Source organism: Diceros bicornis, chromosome 2 (assembly GCF_020826845.1).
Source record: "Diceros bicornis minor isolate mBicDic1 chromosome 2, mDicBic1.mat.cur, whole genome shotgun sequence".
NCBI classification, from domain to species: Eukaryota; Metazoa; Chordata; class Mammalia; order Perissodactyla; family Rhinocerotidae; genus Diceros; species Diceros bicornis.
In genome coordinates this window covers 46,471,973-46,492,665 of record NC_080741.1, presented here as the reverse complement: position 1 = coordinate 46,492,665, position 20,693 = coordinate 46,471,973, and the positions used below count along the sequence as shown (strand labels likewise).

The 20,693-nt window shown below is 41.4% G+C and overlaps 2 protein-coding genes across 3 annotated transcripts in view; one reads left to right on the top strand and one right to left on the bottom strand.

Moving 5' to 3' along the window:
* KIF15 (kinesin family member 15) overlaps window positions 1-10,025 on the bottom strand; it is a 67,831-nt gene extending 57,806 nt beyond the window's left edge. The window contains exon 1 of one of the 2 annotated variants that reach the window (XM_058556503.1): window positions 9,845-10,025. In XM_058556503.1, coding sequence (XP_058412486.1) covers window positions 9,845-9,878 — 34 coding nt within the window. In that variant the 5' untranslated portion in view covers window positions 9,879-10,025. The remainder of the gene's footprint in view (window positions 1-9,844) is intronic. The other variant, XM_058556505.1, reaches the window with a different exon arrangement.
* A 36-nt stretch (window positions 10,026-10,061) lies between these two features.
* Window positions 10,062-16,639, top strand: KIAA1143 (KIAA1143 ortholog). The gene is made up of 3 exons (XM_058556615.1): window positions 10,062-10,226; window positions 14,182-14,326; window positions 15,016-16,639. Exons 1-3 carry the CDS (start codon window positions 10,119-10,121, stop codon window positions 15,228-15,230), a joined length of 468 nt encoding a protein of 155 aa, XP_058412598.1. The 5' UTR covers window positions 10,062-10,118; the 3' UTR covers window positions 15,231-16,639.
* The last annotated feature ends 4,054 nt before the right edge of the window (window positions 16,640-20,693 follow it).

Below are 20,693 nucleotides of genomic sequence, written 5' to 3'. Positions count from 1 at the left end.
ATGCTATGTATATGCTGACAATTCCCAAATTTAAACCTTCTCCCTGGACCACTCTCCTGAGCCCCAAACTCTTACATCTAATTGCCTACTTGACATCTCCAGTCGGATGTCCAATAGGCAATGTCTCAAATTTAACACGTCCAAAACTGAGCTCCTGATCATCATACTCCCACCCCAAACATGCTTCTCCATCTCAATTAATGACAACTCCATACTTCCAGTTGCTCAGGCCAAACACCTTAGAGTCATCCCTGACCCCTTTCTTTCTCAGACTCCATATCCAATCTGTTAGCCAATCTTTGGCTCTATCTTCAAAACATATCCAGAATCCTACAACTTCTTGTCAAATCCACTGCTGTGACCACCATGGAATCAAGCCAGCAACATCCCTTATTTGAGTTACTACAACAGTCTCCCTGCTTCTCTCACTCCCTCATCTCCTGACTTCCATCTATTCTCAACCCAACAGGCAGAATGATTCAGTTAAAAAAGAAGTCAGAGATCAACTTCCAGCATAACAGCATGAGGAACTCCACTGACCCAGTGCCCAGTGAAACTGGTGAAATAAAAAAATAAAAACCATTTAAAGCCTCTAGAAATGGTCCTAAAGGCAAACAGCAAATAAATATCTATTCAAGAAAATCTATGATTGGGGCCGGCCCCGTGGCGTAGCGGTTAAGTGCGTGTGCTCTGCAGCTGGCGGCCTGGGTTCGGATCCTGGGTGTGCACCGACGCACTGCCTGTCATGCCATGCTGTGGCGGCATCCTACATAAAGTGGAGGAACATAGGCACGGATGTTAGCTCAGGGCCAGTCTTCCTCAGCAAAAAGAGGAGGATTGCCATGGATGTTAGCTCAGGGCTGATCTTCCTGACAAAAAATTAAAAAAGAAAAAGAAAATCTATGATAATTCCAAAAGAAAGGTGAGAGTCTGTGGTACTTGAACCAAGATTGCTCCCTCCCTACCAGCTCAGTGAGTTGGAGACTACATTCCAGACCGCAAGGCCAAAAACACAGGGATCCCTCTCCCCTCAGCTCCCAGTTGGAGGGCTTTCTTCCCAGGAAGAGCAGGTTACCAGAGTTTCTCATCCTGCCTCCAGCCAGCTGCCTGTTGCTGAGGTTAAGTCCCAGGCAAGTGTGGTTGAGAAGTGGGGGCTCCCTTCTCCCACCCAGGCCCCACTCGTGGAATGAGGTTCTACCACGGACATAGCATGCGAAGAACCCTGATCACCCTTGTCCTGACTCGTGAGGTGGTGGTTCCTGGCTAGGAGAGGCAAGTCAAGAGGACCTACTACACACACACACACACACACACACACACACACACACACACCAACAAATACTCAGCAACTAGAGCAGAGGAGTCTCTGAGAGAAGATTGTCATTGTCCCCACCCCCAGCTCCAGAGGCTAGGCACTGAGATTTCTGCCTCAGCGGAGAGGCCATAAAACAGATAGCTCCTAAATTCTTCCCAGAGGAGCTGACTTCATTTGCAACCTAGCATGGAGGAGTTCAAGTCTAATGGCATTCTCAAAAACAGTGAAGGCTGTAGTGAAGGGCAATTAAGAGGAGATTCAAGATACAAGCTAAACTGCAGACCTCTTAGTTTGCAGGAGAGAATTGGGGAATAAAACTGCTGGGAGCAGCTCTACTGGGGTCAGAACAAATATCACACACAGACCTCAGAAACTATTCCTTCAAAGGAGCAAGAACTTAATTGGATTAGTTTGTAGCACAATTTATGTCCCAGGGCATTGTTGAAAACAATAGGGAAATCAGCTAGCAATTCCTGGAGTTTAACAATTGAGTGTGGTCAGGGAAAGAGAGAAAAAGATCCCCACCAAGACCACTGTCATCCCAGGGTAACTGTGGGCATACCCAAAGCTGTGCTTCCCTGAGGAGCAACATCAGAGACTTAACACTGTGGGAGGGAAATAGACTTCACTAAAATAATCCAGCCAGTCACTAAACAAATAAACAAGCAAACAACAAATCCCGAGGATGGGGAGACAAGTACCCAGAGTTGCTATATTATCTAAGATGTCAAGTTTCTAACAAAAAATTACAAGGCATTCAAAGAAACAAGAAAGTGTGACCCAAAAACCGGAAAAAAAGCAGGTACCAGATATTGCCTGTGAGAGTACCCAGACTTGGGTTTATCAGGAAAAGATTTCAAAGCAACCATTATAAACATGTATATAACACTAAAGGAAATTATAGTTAAAGAATTAAAGGAAAGTGTGATGACAATGTCACGTCAAATAGAAAATATCAATAGAGATAGAAATTATAAAAAAGAACCAAATAGAAACTCTGGAGTTGAAAACATATAACTGAAATAAAAAGTCACTAGAAGGGCTCCACAGAAGATTTGAACTGACACAAAAAAGAATTAGGCAAACTCAAAGATACATCACTAGAGATTATAAAGGCCAAAGAACAGAGAGAAAAAAGAATGAAGAAAAATGAAGCAAGCCTCCGAGAAATGTGGGACACCACTGAACATACCAACATACATGTAATTGAGAGTGCCAGAAGGAAAGAAAAGAGAGAAAGAACAGAAAAAAATTCAAAGAAATAATGGCCAAAAACTTCCCAAATTCATTAAAAAACAACCTACCCATCCAGCAAGTTCAAGAAATTCCAAAAAGGATAAACACAAACAGATCCACAAGCAGACACATCATAGAAAGAATGCTGAAAGTCGAAGACAGGAGAAAATCTGGAAAGCAGCGATAGAAAAACAGCTCTTTACTTACAAGAGACCCTCCCAATTAGATTAACAGCTGACTTCTCAGCAGAAAGAATGGAGGCCAGAAGAACTGGAGAGTATTTCTTGCTAGCAGGCATGCCTTATAAGAAATAGTAAAGGCAGTTCTTCAGGCTGAAAGCAAGTGACCCCAGACAGTAATCCAAATCCACATGAAAAATTCAAAGAGCACCAGGTAAAGGTGATTACATAATTATAAAGGACAGCAGAAATGCCTATTTTTCTCCTTCTCGTAATTGATTTAAAAAAACAATTGTATAAAATAATATGTATATAATATCTTTTTGCGTCTATAACAAAAAGAAACATAATATATGTATAACATATCTGCCAATAACAGCACAAAGAAGGTGGGTAGGAACAAAGCTGTATTAGACTAAGGAAATGGCTAAAGATGGTAAAGTAATCATTATAACAATGTATTGTTGGATTTGTAACATTAATAGATATAATATGTTTAACAATAATACCAAAAAAGGGGGTGAAAGGGAATAGAGCCACATAGGAATAATGTTCATATCACTGGAATTAAGCTAGTATAAATCCAAAGCTGATTCTGATAAGATGTATATGTTAAACCCTAGAGCAATCATTAAAAAAATCTTCAAAAAAAGAAAGCAGGAAACGAGGAATAAAGAAACATAAAAGACATGAGACATATAGAAAACAAAAAGCAAAATGGCAGACGTAAATCCAATCATATCAATAATGACATGTGAATGAATTAAACAACCCAATCAAAAGGCAGAGATTGTCAGACTAGATGAAAAAACATGCTCCAACTGTATACTATCTACAGGAAACACACTTTAGATTCAAAGATACAAATAGATTGAAAGTAAAAGGATGAAAAAAAGATATCTCATGCAAACAGCAACCACAAGAAAGCTGGGAGTGGCTATACTGACAGCAGACAAAATAGACTTCAACAACAACAATAAAAAGCTACTAGAGATAAAGAGGGACATTTTATAGTGATAAAAGGATCAATCTACCAGGAAGATAACACAAATATAAACATATATTCACCTAGTAACAGAGCACCAAAATACATGAAGCAAAACTGGCGGAGATGAAGAGGGAAATAGACAATTCAACAATAATAGTTAGAGACTTCAAGATGCTGTTTTAAATATGAATAGAGCTAGACAGCAAGTAGACTAGTTGTTACTCAGGGCTGGTGGGAGCTGGGGAGGCAGGGGGGTGAGAGCTAAAGGATATGAGATTTCTTTTATTTTTTTATTTTTATTTTATTTTATTTTTTTGCTGAGGAAGATTAGCCCTGAGCTGACATCTGTGCCAATCTTCCTCCACTTTACATGTGGGTTGCCGCCACAGCATGGCTGACGAGTGGTGTAGGTTGGCACCCGGGATCCGAACCCATGAATCCCAACCACTGAAGCAGAGTGCACCGACCTTAACCACTAGGCCACGGGGCCAGCCCCGAGATTTCTTTTTCAGGTGATGAAAATGTTCTAAAATTGACTATGCCGATAGTTGCACATATCTGTGAATATATAAAAACCATTTAATTTTACATTTTATATGGATGAACTGTACGGTATGTGACATACCTCAATTAAGTTACTAAAATAAAAAAAAAAGTCAGACGAGTACTAAATGCAATGAAAGATCTGGTATGAGATCTGGTTCTAGGGGAAAACAAATATAAAAGTACATTATTGGAACATTTGACAAATGTAAACTATAGACTGTGGATTAGACAACAGTACTATAGCAATGTAAAATTTCTTGATTTTGATAATTGCAATGTGATTAGTTAAGAGAATATACTTGTTCTTAGAAATTATACACTGAAGTATTTAGTGGTACTAACATTTAGTAGTACTAACCATTTTACTCTCAAATAGTTCATAAAAAATAATATGTATATACACACAATTGGGAATGAGACGGAGGAGAGAGAATGATAAAGCAGATGTGGCAAAAGGTAAAGTAGTTAATATGGGTAAAGGGTATTATACAAGAGTTCCTTGTACTACTCTTGCAATTTTTCCATAAGTTTAAATAATACCAAAATTAAAAGTTACAAAAATAAATAAATATATGTGTATGTGGCACAGCAAGTCACTCCTCTCTTCAAAACTCTGCAGTGGTTTTCCATCTCAATCCGAGTAAAAGGCAAAGTCTTTACAGTAGCCTACACGACCCTACACGATCTAGTGCCACTACCTCCCTCCACTGCCAGCTCACAACTCATTTCTTATTACACCCATGGTTCCACTCCAGCCAAAGTGGACTCCTTGCTATTTCTTGAACATGCCACACTCAGTACCTTTAACTTGCTATAACTTCTCCCTGGAACGTTTCCCCAGTTTCTTCAGGTATTTACTGAAATATCACCTTCTTAATAAGGCATTCCACAACCACTCCCTATGTGAAACAACAGCATGTCTCCCCAGCTATCTATCACTCTAACTCCCTTTCTTGGCCCTATTTTCCTTCAAAGAACTTATTACTACTGCCATCATTAATATATAATTTGTTTACTCTTTCTCTTCCAAATTGACTATAATGCATTACCTAAGCAGTGCCTGACACACAGTAAGCACTCAATAAATATATTTGAATGAATGGATACTAGGAGACCAGTAAAAAGGACTTCTTAATTTCTATTCTGCTCATTGCATAAGAGCTCAAAGTAAATGTTTACCACAGAACAATTTGATCTCTGGAGACTACCCTTTCCAGCTACACCCTCAAGCAAATGAATGTCTGTGAAGTGGGAAACAGACCACAGACTGCCCAATTCCTCACCTGCCCAATTCACACTTCCCCCAAGAGCTGGCATCAAAGAAACAGCCCCTCTGTACCTTTAGCAAAAATAAAAATAAATGAGAAAGCCAGGATACAAAAGGAAAGTGTTCATGTTAGGAAAGTTGAAGTCTGGTCCTTATGAGGAGCTGGAGAAAGAAGAAAATTAAGATTAGAATAGATAATAGGAGTAGGGGTCATATATCCTGACAGCAGAAAAGGTCAGCAAAAAATAGGAAGATTTTAGTCAGACAGGTAACTCAGATGACGTTTTGGAGGTTTTATGCAGAGGAAGTTCAAAACAGGCACCTAAATCTCAGCTGTCCTTAAAGACAGTGTACCATGCTGAAAGCAGTCAATGAATGCAGTCAACCTTTTTATTCTATACAAATGATGGACAAGTCATTTCTTTATCACTGCTGTGGTATGAATGTTTGTGTCCCTCTCAGATTCATAGGTTCAAATCCTAACCCCCAAAGTGATAGTATTAAGAGGTGGGGACTTTGGGAAGTGATCAAGTCATGAGGACAGAGCCCTCACAACTGAGATTAGTGCCCATAAAAGAGACACCAGAGAGACAGCTCTTCCCTTCTGCCACGTAAGATTACAGCAAAAAGACAGCCTCTTTGAGGAAGCGGGCCCTCACCAGACACGGAATCTGCCAGTGCCATGATCCTGGAGTTCCTGGCCTCCAAAACTGTGAGAAATGAATGTCTGTTGTTTATAAAGCCACCCAGGTTATGTTATTTTTGTTAGAGCAGCCCAAACAGACTAACACAACTATCATCTATAACAACCATGAATCCTCAAGATAACAGCAAAAGATATCCCATTTTACACAAGCTTTCTTTTTCAGCCATTTGAAATTAAAAGGTTCAGGCCATCCCTGCATGTCAGCACTAGAAATAATAGAACCAGGATTTGAGTTGCTAGGCAGGAGTGTAGCAGAAAACGATGACACTATCATGGGCCACAGTTATAGCTTTTCTTTATGCTAATAGGACTTGTTTTCATCTTCTTTCTACCTTTCATGCTTCCTCAGATACAGATTTTTTTTTTATCCTGGAAGAAAACTGAACTTATTAGAGTAAGGCTTTTCTTAATATTACAGTCTAGAAGTAAAGGACTAGTTTATTTCAGCTCAACCCTCCTGCCTGAGAGCAAGTAGAAAAGCAGAAAAACTACAGCAAACATCTACCTGAAGGCACTGGAGTCCTGCCAAGGCGGTCAGGAACTGTGGAGCCAAAGTCCAAGAGAGACAGCAGCCCAGGGGTGTGAACACAGCATGTGAGGCTGCTTTTTCCCTTGAAGCGATCACAGATTCTGAAAGCTACAGCTAAGAGGCTGAGCATTTGGGCAGAGCTTTTAACAGACTCACAGATGAGAGTAACAAAAATTGGTGCTCAGAGCATTGATAAATGTTTCACACTTTCAAATGGGAGACTGAAAGGCCATACCCGAGGTGTAAAGATGAACCAAAAACAGATCCAGACTTCTACTTCCAGTCATGATGGAGTAACAGGGACTGGATTTACTCTCCTGTCTTAAGTAACCAGGAAACTGGGCAAAATATATGCAACAAGTTTTCAGACACTGGACAACAGACAGCACAATAAAGTGATCCTGAGAGAAGGGAAATGGAGGTGAGCCCTTTGGTTGCTCCAGCTTACCTGCCTGGGGTCTCAAGACCACAGTGCAGGAAGGGGAGTGCAGATAGAGCTTAATGGTCTTGCTGAGTTGAGAAGAAAGAGTTCAGAGTTTGGGGAAGCCAAGGCAGCTAGAATTTGTAAGGTAAAAAAATCAGAGAAGAAAGGTTCACAGAGAGCGCTAGTGATTGGATGAATATGAATTTACACATGTGTACAACTTTTCTGTAAATCTAAAACCATTCCAAAATGATATGTTTACTTAAAAAAAAAAAAAGCAGCAGCAGCAAAGCTTATAAGCCAATAGTGAGATAAAATGAAATAAAAAGTGCTAAGGAGTTCTGGCATTATTCCTAATGAGACCTGAGGAAATACTGTCACTGAGGAGGGCTAGGATTGGAACGCAGGCATTCTGGATCCAGAGCTCCTGCTCTTAAGCACCTCATTATGCAGCATCTTAATCCAAGGATAAAGGGAAGATAAAAATTGCTCATGTGGCTGCCATAAAATGTTGACATTACAAAAGGTCCTTTGTGGGCATTCACTGTAAAATTCTTTCAACTTTGAGATCCTCAATTTGTCTGCCTTAAAATATGTTGAAGAGTATTCACAGCAGCTTTAATCATAATAGCCCATCTAGGAACCCAAATGTCCATCAATAGGAGAATAAACAAACTGTAGTATACTGACATAATGGAACATTAAACAGCAATGAAAAAGAATTAACTGCTGCTACATACAACAGATAGACCATGCTCACAGATATAATGTTCAGCAAAAGAAGCCAGAACAAAAAGAATAAATACTGTACCATTTACATGATGTTCAAGAATAGGCAAAACTAATCAATGGTGACAGAAGTCAGAGTAATGGTTAAGGGAAGGCTATTAACTAGGAAGGATCACAGGGAACTTTCTGGAGTACAGGAACGGTTTTATTTCTTGATCTGGGTGGTGGTCACAAGAGTATATTCATATGAAAAGTTCATTGAGCAGTAGTCTTAAGATTTGTGTCCTTTATTGTATGTAAGTTATACCTCAACAAAACAGTACATTTTTTAAAAAGTCTTCCTGCTTTGAAAAGCCCATAAGATGCTTACCTCTGCAGTCCAGATAAATACCTATGGATCATTTGACCAAATACGATTAAGTTCAGAAAGGTTATCTTAAACTCAGTCAATTTCATTAGGGTTATATTTCACATTCTCATTTCTCTGATTTCACAGTCAGCAACCCATGGTGCCAATGACGTCACAAGAAATAACCTTCATTGGCACAAAAGTAAAAGTTGCAGAGAGCACTGCATGGGCTCCCTCCTCCCATGTGTTCCCACTTCACGCTCCAGGTCTCTGGACTGCTGGGAATGCAAAGGGCACTTATCTGGGATGTCATCAACCTCAACTTTGCCAACAAACTTAAAGGAGCCGGAGGGTTCTCCATGGAAATCACCACCATCACAAAGGGGAGCTATGAAAATCCTTGCACCCATCACTTCAAGCAAGTGATATATATGGACAGGGCAGAGTCCTTTAACAGAGAGGCACATACATATATCACTTCTCATTAAACAAACAGATGCTCTAATTATATCACAGGCATCAGTTCTCTTGCTTGAGTCCAGATTTACTGAACAAATACTGTGGTTGTGCAGAAAGCACAATAAACATTTTGGTCCAATCACGTACAATTTGTGTGCTAATATTCCCTGAATACTGAAAATGGTGGAGGAAAAGGAACATTTTAGATGGAAAAAGAGAGCACAATAAGTTGTTCAGGTAATGGTATGATCGACCTAAAAGGATAATGAAACAATAAACACAGAAAAGAATTACAAACGACATCTAGAAGGATTAACATTGTTGGAAAGGTCAACACCAGAAGTTCACAATTTCTTCCATCTTCTAACACAGGCCTCTTCTCATTACCATTCATACCATTCACTGAGATCCATCAACTCCGCTTTAAAAAGCAAGATTCCGTAAAGGATTACGCAACGTAAGAGATGCGGTACGTACTCAGGAACAGCAAAGGACCAAGAAACTGGTGAAAATTGAAGGGTTTATCAAAAGCAAAAATGACAGCGCTCCCCTCCCTGAAAAAAGCAAGAAATTGGACAGGTCTCCTTGAGGAGAAAATAGGGATTGTGAGAAGATAAAGAACCGCTGAATTCTGTGCTTTAAATGTCCCTTATCTGGGGAGAGTCTATAGCGCGCCCTCCAAGAGAGAAAGACGTGCTTGGATCAGGAGTAAGTGCTCCCCTTCAGGAAGGTCAGTAATGTGGAAACGCAGGAGGTAGTGAGAGGCAGCCCCGGTCGGGACACGGGAAGAGGCAGGCGACGAAACGGCAGGACCGAGGACGCGAGGGGAGAATGGGCAGGTCGCTGAGCCAAGCCCCTGGATGAGGGCTTTCGTTTCTGGTTCAGCCCAGGTGCCTAGACCGGTGCCTGGCTGGGAGTGTGCGCCCGAACACAGACGGAAGGGAAGAGGGCTGTTCCGTCGGTGTATTGTCTCTGAGGGACGGAGATTCCAAACGCCCCCGGCCGCTCAGTCCGCTCCTGCCCTTCACACCCAGTAGGGAACCCTGCGGGCGGCCGTCCTTTCACACCTGTGTTTGGGGGCGGGAACAGGGTCACGAAGCCGAGGCTCCTTACTTACTTTTGCAGCCAGGCGCCATGGCGCCCTCACGCATCGATCCCGAGACCAACGCAGCCGACGCCCTCACCTCCAGCCGCGCTGCCAGCAGAGTTTCTGCCCGCTCAAGATGGCCGCGAATTTGAATTTGGCGCTCGGCTCGGACGTTGACGCCAGTACGGAGGCCGCCATGTTGCCCGGCCTCCCGCCAGGGGGCGGGGCCTACGTGACGTCACGAGTCGGCGCCCCTGTACCGTCTCGAGGCGGCCCGGTGAGCTTGTTTTTCCGCAGAGCAGCCATGAGCAAGCGGAACCAGGTGTCGTACGTGCGGCCAGCCGAGCCGGCGTTCTTGGCTCGCTTCAAGGAACGGGTCGGCTACAGGGAAGGGCCCACCCTGGAGACCAAGGTGAGCCCGGGCTGGTCGCGTTACCTGGGAAACGCCGCCGCCTCGCCACTTCCGACTTCTGCCTCGACTTGGAGGCCAGGTACTGACGGGTCACGCGCGCCCGGCCCCCAGTACGGGTGGGCTTCGGACCCCAGGCTGACCTTTTTCAAACAACTACAGCCGCTTGCGCCCAGGAGGTTTTTTGTCGTTTTCAGAGTGCTGCTGTGTTCTTGAAAATGACCCGACGCAGGCAAAGCGCCTCGTCCTCGATAGAGGGTTCTGAAAGATCACTTTCCTGTGTCTTCTTTCTCACTTGGGTATTGGAAAACCTGTAGTTTGCAGGGTGAGTGGTAGCGTCGTCCCATTTTCCAGGTAAAGAAACTGAGGCCAGTCGACTAAATGACCTGATATCCTAGGCCTCGAGTCTGGAGGAATCATTTGGAGGAATGCCCTGGATCTATTCCTATGCTTGGTTGTTACACACACAAAAAAAGTAAGCATATTTTTTAAAGAAGTAAATAAAAGCCTCGAATGTGTTGGATCTGAGTAGAAGAAGAGGAGTTTAAGGAAGGAGCCACACCCGACTAGTTCAGGGATGGATTTCAGTTGGAGTCAGCTTCTGAGCTCTCCCAGGCTTCTACCTGAACTGGTTCACACCAAAACCTGCCCTGCCTCTTTGAGTAGGAAGAGACTGTTATGCTTAGGGGATGCCTGGAGACATAAAGAATTTATTTAGCACTTTGTGTCTAGCACTTGCACTAAGACCCACCCTTCAACTCACTTAGAGCTTAGAGGAGACAAGACTGAGTTACGTGAAATTGCTCAATCCAGTGAGTATGTGCTAAACCCAGGCACTGTGCCAGGCTCTGAAAGGGCAAGGAGATGGATCTCCAAAATGCCACATTCTTTAACACCTTCCTGCGTGCCTTGTCTCTGCCTTCACAGGTCACCACCTCTGTGAAGCCCTTCCAAGCTCCCCCAAACAGTTACTCCTGCTCTGGTCTTCTCTTCACTTTACCCATGTTTCATCTGTAATACTCATCATTTTGCTTTGCAGCTACTTGCTCTCCTGTGTATCTCAACCACTAAATCTGACTCTCTAAGTTAGGATCTTAATCCCTCTGTATTTTCCCAGCACCTGGCACAGTGCCTGGCACCAAGTGGTGGGTGACTAGTTACATTGGTTAGATGACTATGCTTGTCATCAGGCAGGGCTTCGTAGAGGAGGGGATATTTAGACTGAATCTTGAGCATAGGTAGTTCACCAGGTAGAGATGGAAGGAATAGCAGGGGTAAAGGTGTAGAGATGGTGAGGCATGGGCTGTATGTAGAGGTGATTGAGGGACTGATGGAGGTGAGGCCATATGGACTATGCAGTAGGCAACAAAGAGCCATTTTTGGTTTGAGATAACTTGATCAGGGAGTAACTGATCCCCAGAACAAAAACGGTGATGATGACAAAGAGGATAAGGTTTCGAAAAGGGACATGGATTCAGCAATGAGAATTTGAGACCTAATTTTTTTGTGTGTGTGAGGAAGATCAGCCCTGAGCTAACATCTGCCAGTCCTCCTCTTTTTGCTGAAGAAGACTGGCCCTGGGCTAACATCCGTGCCCATCTTCCTCTACTTTATATGGGACGCCACCACAGCATGGCTTGACAAGCAGTGCATCAGTGCACGCCTGGGATCCGAACCCCAGGCCGCCGCAGCAGAGCGCGCGCACTTAACTGCTATGCCACCGGGCCGGCCTTGAGACCTAATTTTATAGTTTGTTTGAGGTCCTAGTGATCATTATGTGTGCATAGTTAACACCTTGAAGATTATAGCTTGGAATACTATTTTAGGAGCACGCTGAGGGGGAAAGCTTTCCAATTAATATCAGTGATTTGGGCTTATTTATTTAATCAAGGGACTTTTCCATAGAGAGATACCCAGTATTTCTGTGTTTGTGAAACCAACTTCATTCTTAGTTTGGCATATAATTATCATTCTAGTGATACGTTAAAAAGAAGAGTTTCATGAGAAGTCATTATATAATTGAGCTAAATCATCTTAATTACCTTCTCCAGAGTTAGTTCAGGAGTGGCTTTGAATGTCCTCAGTGGCTGCTGCCACCCTTCCTTAGACTGTTTCTCTTGTTTTCCAGCCAGCTGTGTAAACAATAAGAGAAGAGAGTCAGAAATAATGATTCTCAATCTAATGAACACCAAGAATGACTTTATTTCACTTTCCCATTTCCTTGGCTAAAAATACTTATTACCTACTTGTTTGTGGTCATTCATTGGAAACTTTCAGAGAAAAATAGGCAAAACTAATGGATAATCAGGGAACTAACATGGATATCATTAAAGAGAAATGCACTTGTCAAGTGATTGAGCAGACGTGGGATGTAGGCAGAATGGATGAGTGTGCCTGTGAGTAGTTTGCCAGGGCTTCAAGTAGTTCATCATTTTTCATCCCATTGATCATTCATGAGCAGATCAACAAATACCTCTTGCGTCCCTGCTATTTGCCAGGCTCTCTGCCTCTAGATACAGAGATGAAACACATAGTACCTCTCTCAAAGGAGCTTGCCTACTGGAGTCAGATAGAAAAACATTGATAACGCAGTGTGGTACATACTACCTATGAGTTATACACAGTGTGAGAAAGAAGGGGGGGGGTGAGATCAGGAAAGCACTTCTGAAGCTCTGAGTCTAGAAGGCAGATTGAGTAGGAGTTGGCCAGGGTCAGTGGGGCTTTCTAGGCACTGAGTACTTGTTCAGAGACCAAGGAGGCAAAGGAGCTAATACAGTCATGATCTACAGTACTCAGACCTGGCTGGAATCCAGAGGCCATGAGGGCGTTGGAGGATAAAGCTGTGGTTGTGGGCTGAGGCCAGATCCTGCAGGGCTTCGTTTCCCTGCTTGGGAGACAAGGAACGCTCTGTGAGAAATGGACTAACAAGCTATTTGAATAATGTCTGACGGGTAGGTATGCCTTTCAACCCAGCAGTTTCACTTCCAGGAATTTATCTTACATGTAAGTTCACAAAAGTGAACAAAAATGTGTGCAAAATTTTTGGCATAGTGGAAAAAAACTAGAAGCAACCAAAATTTTTGTTTACAAGGTACTGGCCAAATAAACCATGAGATGATCATCTATATAATTAAATACTAGGCAATGATTTTTAAAAATAGGTAATTCCATATGTATCTCAAGGTATTGTGCAAAGATATTTTTTCAGTAATAAAGTTGGAGGAGTGAGGCTTTTATGGTGACTGACATTTTTAAAAATCTGAATCAACTGGCCAAATGTTACCATTTGTTACATGTGTATAGTGAGTACATGGTTTCTGTTATGTTATTCTCTGTACGTTTTTATGTTTGGGAAGTTTCTTAATTTAAAAAGAAAAGAAAACAAGTCATATAGTAGTATGTACAGTATCTGTTAGTATACAAAATGTTTTATATACCTGTATATTTTCATACACTTAGAAAACAGCTGATAGGATACCCACCAAACTAGCTTTTGGAAGGGAGGAGAGATGAGCAGAGGTGGGAGAAAAAGTACCTTTTATTTGTTGCTTTCTGTATGTTGGTGCTGTTGGATTATTTTTTGTCACACTTTGAGATGGAAGTGAAAAGCGTTGATGAAGAGCAGAGAGAACTCATGTAGTTAAGCACTGCCCTGAGTAGGCTGGTAATGCCAGCAGTACCTGAAGCAGAGGGCCCTTGACACTGGGAACTGCCAGCTGGGTCCTGCTGAAATCGGAATTAATCCCATTGGATAGGCACCCTGGGGTAACTGGCAGGTATACCTCTTCCCTAGGGTGGTGAGGTTAGGCCCTTAAGAGTTACTTGAAAATTCATTGCCAAACACGTTTAGTCAATAAAGTTACCCCCTCACTTTAGTAATTACAGTTTCTCATAGAGACAGTGGTTGTATTTGGTTCAGGGTCAGCTACCTACACATGGTGTTTGTGTTTTCCCCTAGAGAATCCAGCTTCAGCTCCCAGATGAAGATGGTGATCACAGTGACAAAGAAGATGAACAGCCTCAAGTGGTGGTTTTAAAAAAGGGAGACCTGTCAGCTGAAGAAGTCATGAAAATTAAAGCAGAAATAAAGGCTGCCAAAGCTGGTATGTCTGAAAGTAATCTGGTTTTTCTAACAATTTAAGGAGCCTGGAGTATGAAATTATTTTATCTATAGTGTATGCTTGAAGGAGACAGTCCCAGGGTCGAACTTTGGCTTTAACACTTAACCAGAGGTGTGACCTGGAGCAAGTTATTTCACCTCTCAGCCTCAGTTACCTCATCAGTAAAATGGGAACAATAATTGTGCCTACCTTATTGGGTTGTTATGCCTACCTTATTGGGTTGTTATGAGGATTAAGTGTGAATTTAAGTAAAAACATCTGGTTTTTAAAAAAGTAAGTAGTTTGGTTTCCAAACTTGTCAAAAGAGGTCTATTTAATTAGTGCCTGAAGTATGGTATGCTATATAGTATATTTTGCATTATTTCTAAATATTTATTACAAAGCTTTTAGGGGAAAATGCTAGAGTTCCAATCACTTTTCAAAGTACTTGAAAATGCAGGCTGATTTTAATTAATTGGGACTGGCAATATTATGGAATACTTCAGTAAGTGAGTTTTTATTAAGTGATTGCATGTCTTGTGGGACAGAGCTAGAGGCAGTGGAGAAGACCAGGCTGAATTGACTCAAGGACATCCTTAAATACAGTATGATATTTTCTTGCCATTTGACTCTCCAATAAAGGGAGAATAATGAGGAGAGAAGAAAGTTCTTTAACTTTGTTTTTGCTGCAGATGAAGAACCAGCTTCAGCTGATGGAAGAATCCTGTATCGAAAACCAGTCAAGCGTTCCTCAGATGAAAAATACTCAGGTTTAACAGCAAGCTCAAAAAAGAAGAAGACAAATGAAAATGAAATAGATAAGCAAGACTCAGTTAAAAAGAACTCACAAAAGCAAATCAAAAACAGTAGCCTCCTTTCTTTCGACAATGAAGATGAGAATGAATAAGTGTAAACATTTTGGACTTAGTCTTCTTTAAGAGTTTATGGGGTGTTTTTTAAAATAACATTTTTTCCTACTATAAAAATAATACAAGTTCATTTTAGAAAATACAGAAAAAAATTTAGTAAGATAAAAACTATGTCTATCCATCAATACGCCTTTGACTTGAAATGCTAACTCTGTAGACGTTAACTGTTAACATTTTGTTATTTCCCATGTGCAGGGTGTGTATGTATGTAAATTATATTTTTTTTAAACAAAATTGAGATTGTATTGTGTATGTTCTCTCTCCTTCTCATTTGGCATTATATTGTGAGCATTTTTCCAGGTCAGTAAAATTCAAAAACCTAACAATAGCTACAGAGGATTTCGTAATTAAACAGATCCCCTGTTGTATCTTCCTCGTTAGCAGAACACCACTTTGGATGGGAGAGACAACAATGTGCCTAGTTATGAATACTTTCCCAGCTCCTGCTAAGGGTAGCCATCTGACAGCTCTGACAAGTTAAGAGATACAAGTGGGTCTTATACAAGTGAGGATTTAATGTATAATGTGGTGACTATGTTGATAACACTGTAAAAAAAAAAAAAAAAGATATAAGTGGAAGTCTGCTTAATAAAGCAACTAGGTTTTTTGATACAAAAGGACAGATTTGGCAAGAATGAGCCTTTGTCCTTCTCTCTCCATCCTGCCTGGAGCACAGAGAGGAAACCTAAGACTACTGGAGCCATTTTTAGGCATAAGGAAGGCACTACCCTGTCTGGGTGGGACAGTGGAAAGATTCGAGGAGCTTGGATCCTGATGGCATGCCTCGAGGAGCTGCTGCACCAGCCTTGGACTGCCAACCTCTGGACTTCTTGATACATGAGAAGAGTCAACACCCTCTTATTTAAGCCTCCGTTGGGTTTCTGTTACATGGTCAAACGTGCTTGCACAGAAACCTCTAAGTGTATTTCTGATGATTTCCTTAGAATGAATTGCTAGAAGCAGAATTGTTGGATCAAAGTGTTTGAATATTTTTAAAGCTTTTGATGCTTGCTTTCAAATTGCTTTCTAGAGAGGTTTCTACCATTTTATTCATTGACGATCTACAAGAGCCCACTTCACCTCATCCATGATAACAGTGCACCAGTCTTGGGCTGGTATCAGCCTTTTCGTTTTTGTCAACTTGATGTATTGAAAATGGTGTTTAATAGTTAAATTTAATTGGCACTTTCTTTGACTTACCAAGGAGGCCAAACTGTTTTTCATATGTTAACAGACTATTTTGTATTTCTTTTTAAATTAACTTTTTGTTCATTTTCCATTAACATAGTCATATTTTTCTTACTAATTTGTAAATTATGTAATCTATGAGTCTTTTTTCATTGTGGTGTGTTTCCCAACCTCTGTATCAGATAAAGAATCACCTATATTTTCTTGTTCTTTGTGTTTTTTTTACATGTTAACCTTTGTTCCATCTGGAATTTATTTGGTATATTTTTTCTTAAATAATTAATTGTCCTAGAACCACATCTCTTTCCCACTTACTTGAAAGGCCACCTGAATGAGAAATTTCTCTTAAGTGTTGGGGTAGGGGAAGGAGAGAAGCACCGTAAAGTCAGAACCTTTCCAAGTAGTTCCTCAAGACCTTGCTTAATAACCTAACAATTTTCCTCATTAATGCAAGTCAACCAAAACTGGGCACTTGTCAATATCCCATCCTTCACCAGCCACATCCGTCAGAAATTATGAATTTCAGAACATCCATATCATGAATTTGGTGCCACATCTATCTTTTCCCCCATTTTAAGACCTAGTGTAAAGAATACTCGAAAGTGATTCATGTGAGTGGGCTAGGGGGCTCTGAAGGAGGCTCTCTCTGAATCACACAGACTAGTCCTGAAGCCATTCTGCAATACTATCTGTCTTTAATGTATACTTGTTATGTAAGCCAGGTTTTTGTTCTATTCTTGTACCAACACCACACTGTTTTAATTACTATAAATTTTAATATGTCTTAATATCTAGAGGTGGGAGGCTTGAGGGAAAGGACTTCGTCTTATTCACCACTGTATCCTCAGTACACAGAACAGTACCTAGCATGTTGAGAGCATAAGAAATATAGTTAGAATGAATGAGAGTTTCTCTAATGCATATTTTTTCTTTAATAGACCAGTGGTTCTCAAAGTGTGGATCCTGGACTAGTGGCATCAGCGCCCCCTGGGAACTTAAAAACCAAATTCTCAGGCCTTACCTACTGAATCAGAAACTTCAGAGGTAGGGCCCAGCATTCTCTGTAGCAAGCCTGTCAGTGGTTCTGATGCGTGCTCAAATTTGAAAAATACTGATAAAACCTGTCATATAAGAACTACAATAAGTGAGATAAAATGTAAAATTTAAACAATATGAAATACTGTTTAAAAGGTCAAATCTTGAAGTTTATCATATTGGTGAGGTCTTACTGTAGGTGATATTTCTAACAATATAAGTGTTAAGAAGCCAGGAAGCACATCTTGTAACGAAAGCCCAAGACTAAGATATGCTGGCATGTGAGATCTGCTGAGCAGCCTTAAGCAAATTGCTTCACCTTCTGTAAACTGCTTTCTAAGAAGAGTGGGTTCTGTTAACTGCAGGATCTATTTTGCTGAGAAAGGTGAGTGAGTTTGGGGCCAGAGAAGAGAGGCTAGTCCTCTTTCCTTGTGAACCGCCCCCTTGCTTCTCAGGAATGGATCATATGAGCAGGACTAGACAGGTAGGCCAATAGTGTGATTTCAGGCTGAGGCAAAGATAGTAAAAAAAAAAACCTGGAACATCTTGTACCCAAAAGTAAAGGGGTCCTCAAAGAATAATGGGGGCATATCAAAAGGACATAAGCGGGGGAAAGGGATAGATCTTCCTTACAGTAGAACGCTAATGACCAATGGCCAACTCTGGAACAATGTGAACAAAAAAATAATGATAGGAGTGGATTGCAACCCATAGAATAAAATTCTTATCAATATAAATTATTAAATAAGTAAGGGAGAAGGGATAGGTCTTTACAATAGAATTCTAATCAATAAATGTAGGAGAAATGATGGAAATAGAAAATCACCATTTGGCAAATTCCACAGTAATAAGTTGCAATGGGCTGAATGGCAACCTCCAAGGAGATAGGTCCTAATCTCTGGAACCTGTGAATGTTACCTCATATGGTAAAGTTTTTGCAGGTGTGATTAAATTAACGCTCTCAAGACAAAGAGATAATTGTGGATTATCTAGGTAGCTCTAAAAACCATCACACATTTCCTTAGAGAGAGAGAGGGAGATTCAACACAGAGAAGGCAATGTAAAGACAGAGGCAGAGATGAAAGAGATGCAGCTACAAGACAAGGAATGCTGGCAGCCACCAGAAGTTGGAAGAAGCAAGGAACAGGTTCTTCCCTCAAGTCTTCTGATGGAGTGTGGCCCTGCCAACACCTTGACTTCAGCCTAATGAAACTGATTTCAAACTTCTGGCTTCCAGAATGGTGAGAGAATACATTTCTGCCCTTTTAAGCCACCAAGCTTGTGATAATTTTTTACAGCAGCCATAGGAAACTAATACATAGGTGGTGTTTTCAAGATTCATCAAAAGATGTCAAAATTAGTGGCCAAAAATATGCTGAAAAACAGAATATTTGCATAGTCTCAAAGTATCTCTCTGCAAGATACTTACTAATTACAAAAGGAAAACTAGTAACTTTACAGTGGAGAAACCAGGCAGATACCACCTCATCTAAATGATCAAAGGTAACATTACCAGTAATAACTCATGCTGACATCATGACCTCCTGATATGATGCACTGAGACGGGCTCATCACTTCCAAAAGGCCAAGAAGATCCCTCTAAGGCCTTCCTGATGCCCTTTTCAAGGATAGGGCTCAAGGGCAACCAGTGCCCAGTACTGAAGAGACCAAAATCCTAGGAGATAGCAATGGCACAAGAATGTCAGTTCAGACCCCCGGGCTTCTCTGGGGGCCAAAAGTGTCCGTGCAAAGATGCCAACTTACCCTTTCTTCTGAAGAAGTCCTTTATTCTGAGATTATAGCTTTCTTAATCCTTTGGTGTTAAAATATACTTTCTTCTATGAAATAATGGTTATAACAAATGGTAGTTTAATGTGCTTGTGAAAATAAAAGGTTGATAAATCTATATCAGCCTCCAAAAAAATTTTGAAATGTATTGTCTGGGGAAGCCAAACATCAAGGCCCTCACTGTCTGATAGTGTATTCCACAACGATGGCAGTGTTTTATAGCTTTGTGGTCCCTAGCCATATGTGGCCATTGAGCACTTGAAATGTGGATAGAGCAACTGAGGAACTTAATTTTTCCTTCTACTAAGTTGTAATTCATTTAAATTTAAATAGCCACATATGAGTAGTGGCTACTGTATTGGACAGTGCAGTTTGAGGTACTATTGGGGTAAAGGGGGATTTAAAAAGGAAAACCATTAGGAGTCCTGCAGCTCATGAGGGAGTCTCCCACCCAATGTAAAGGTCAAAGGTGTTCTTACATTTGACACAGAACAGTGCAACACACAATCATCTCTGGCTGCATGGCTCAAGATAACCAGGGCCAAACTGTCAAACTGGGAAGCAAGACATATGTCTTCTAAATTTTCAAACTTCCATTTCTTCGGCCTTTTTCCCAGTCCTGGGCCCTGTCTTTTCCAGAGTTTTTTGCTTTCTCGAGCCTCCTGCTATGGAAACAGTCTTTTGACTAACATCTACTCTCACCAACCTACTGCTTCTCCCGAGTCATGCATGAAGTCTTTCAGGCAGGAGAAAGGCTAGACAGAAGGCATCTGTCCAGGCCTGAGGTTAGAAATCCTCCCCATTGGCCCCACAATCATTCTAGGCTAATGGCAGCCCCAGGTTTAACAAGATTTAGGCATAAATGATCCCAGAAGCTGGGATAGAAGGGACCCTTTAAGATCATCACTGGGCCGGCCCCGTGGCTTAGTGGTTAAGTGCGCACGCTCCGCTACTGGCGGCCCGGGGTTCGGATTCCGGGTGTGCACCGACGCACTGCTTGTCCGGCCATGCTGAGGCCATGTCCCACATACAGCAACTAGAAGGATGTGCAACTATGACATACACCTATCTACTGGGGCTTTGGGGAGAAAAAGGGAAAAAAAGGAGGAAGATTGGCAATGGATGTTAGCTCAGGGCTGGTCTTCCTCAGCAAAAAGAGGAGGATTGGCATGGATGTTAGCTCAGGGCTGATCTTCCTCACAAAAAAAAAAAAAAAAAGAATAGCTAAAATCCAGAACACTGATAACACCAAATGCTAACAAGGATGTGGAGCTACAGGAACTCTCATTTATTGCTGGTGAGAATGCAAAACGGCACAGCTGCTTTGGAAGATAGTTTGGTGCTTTCTTACAAAACTAAACATACTCTTACCATGTGATCCAATTGCCCTCCTTGGTATTTACCCAAGAGTTGAAAACTTATGTCCACAC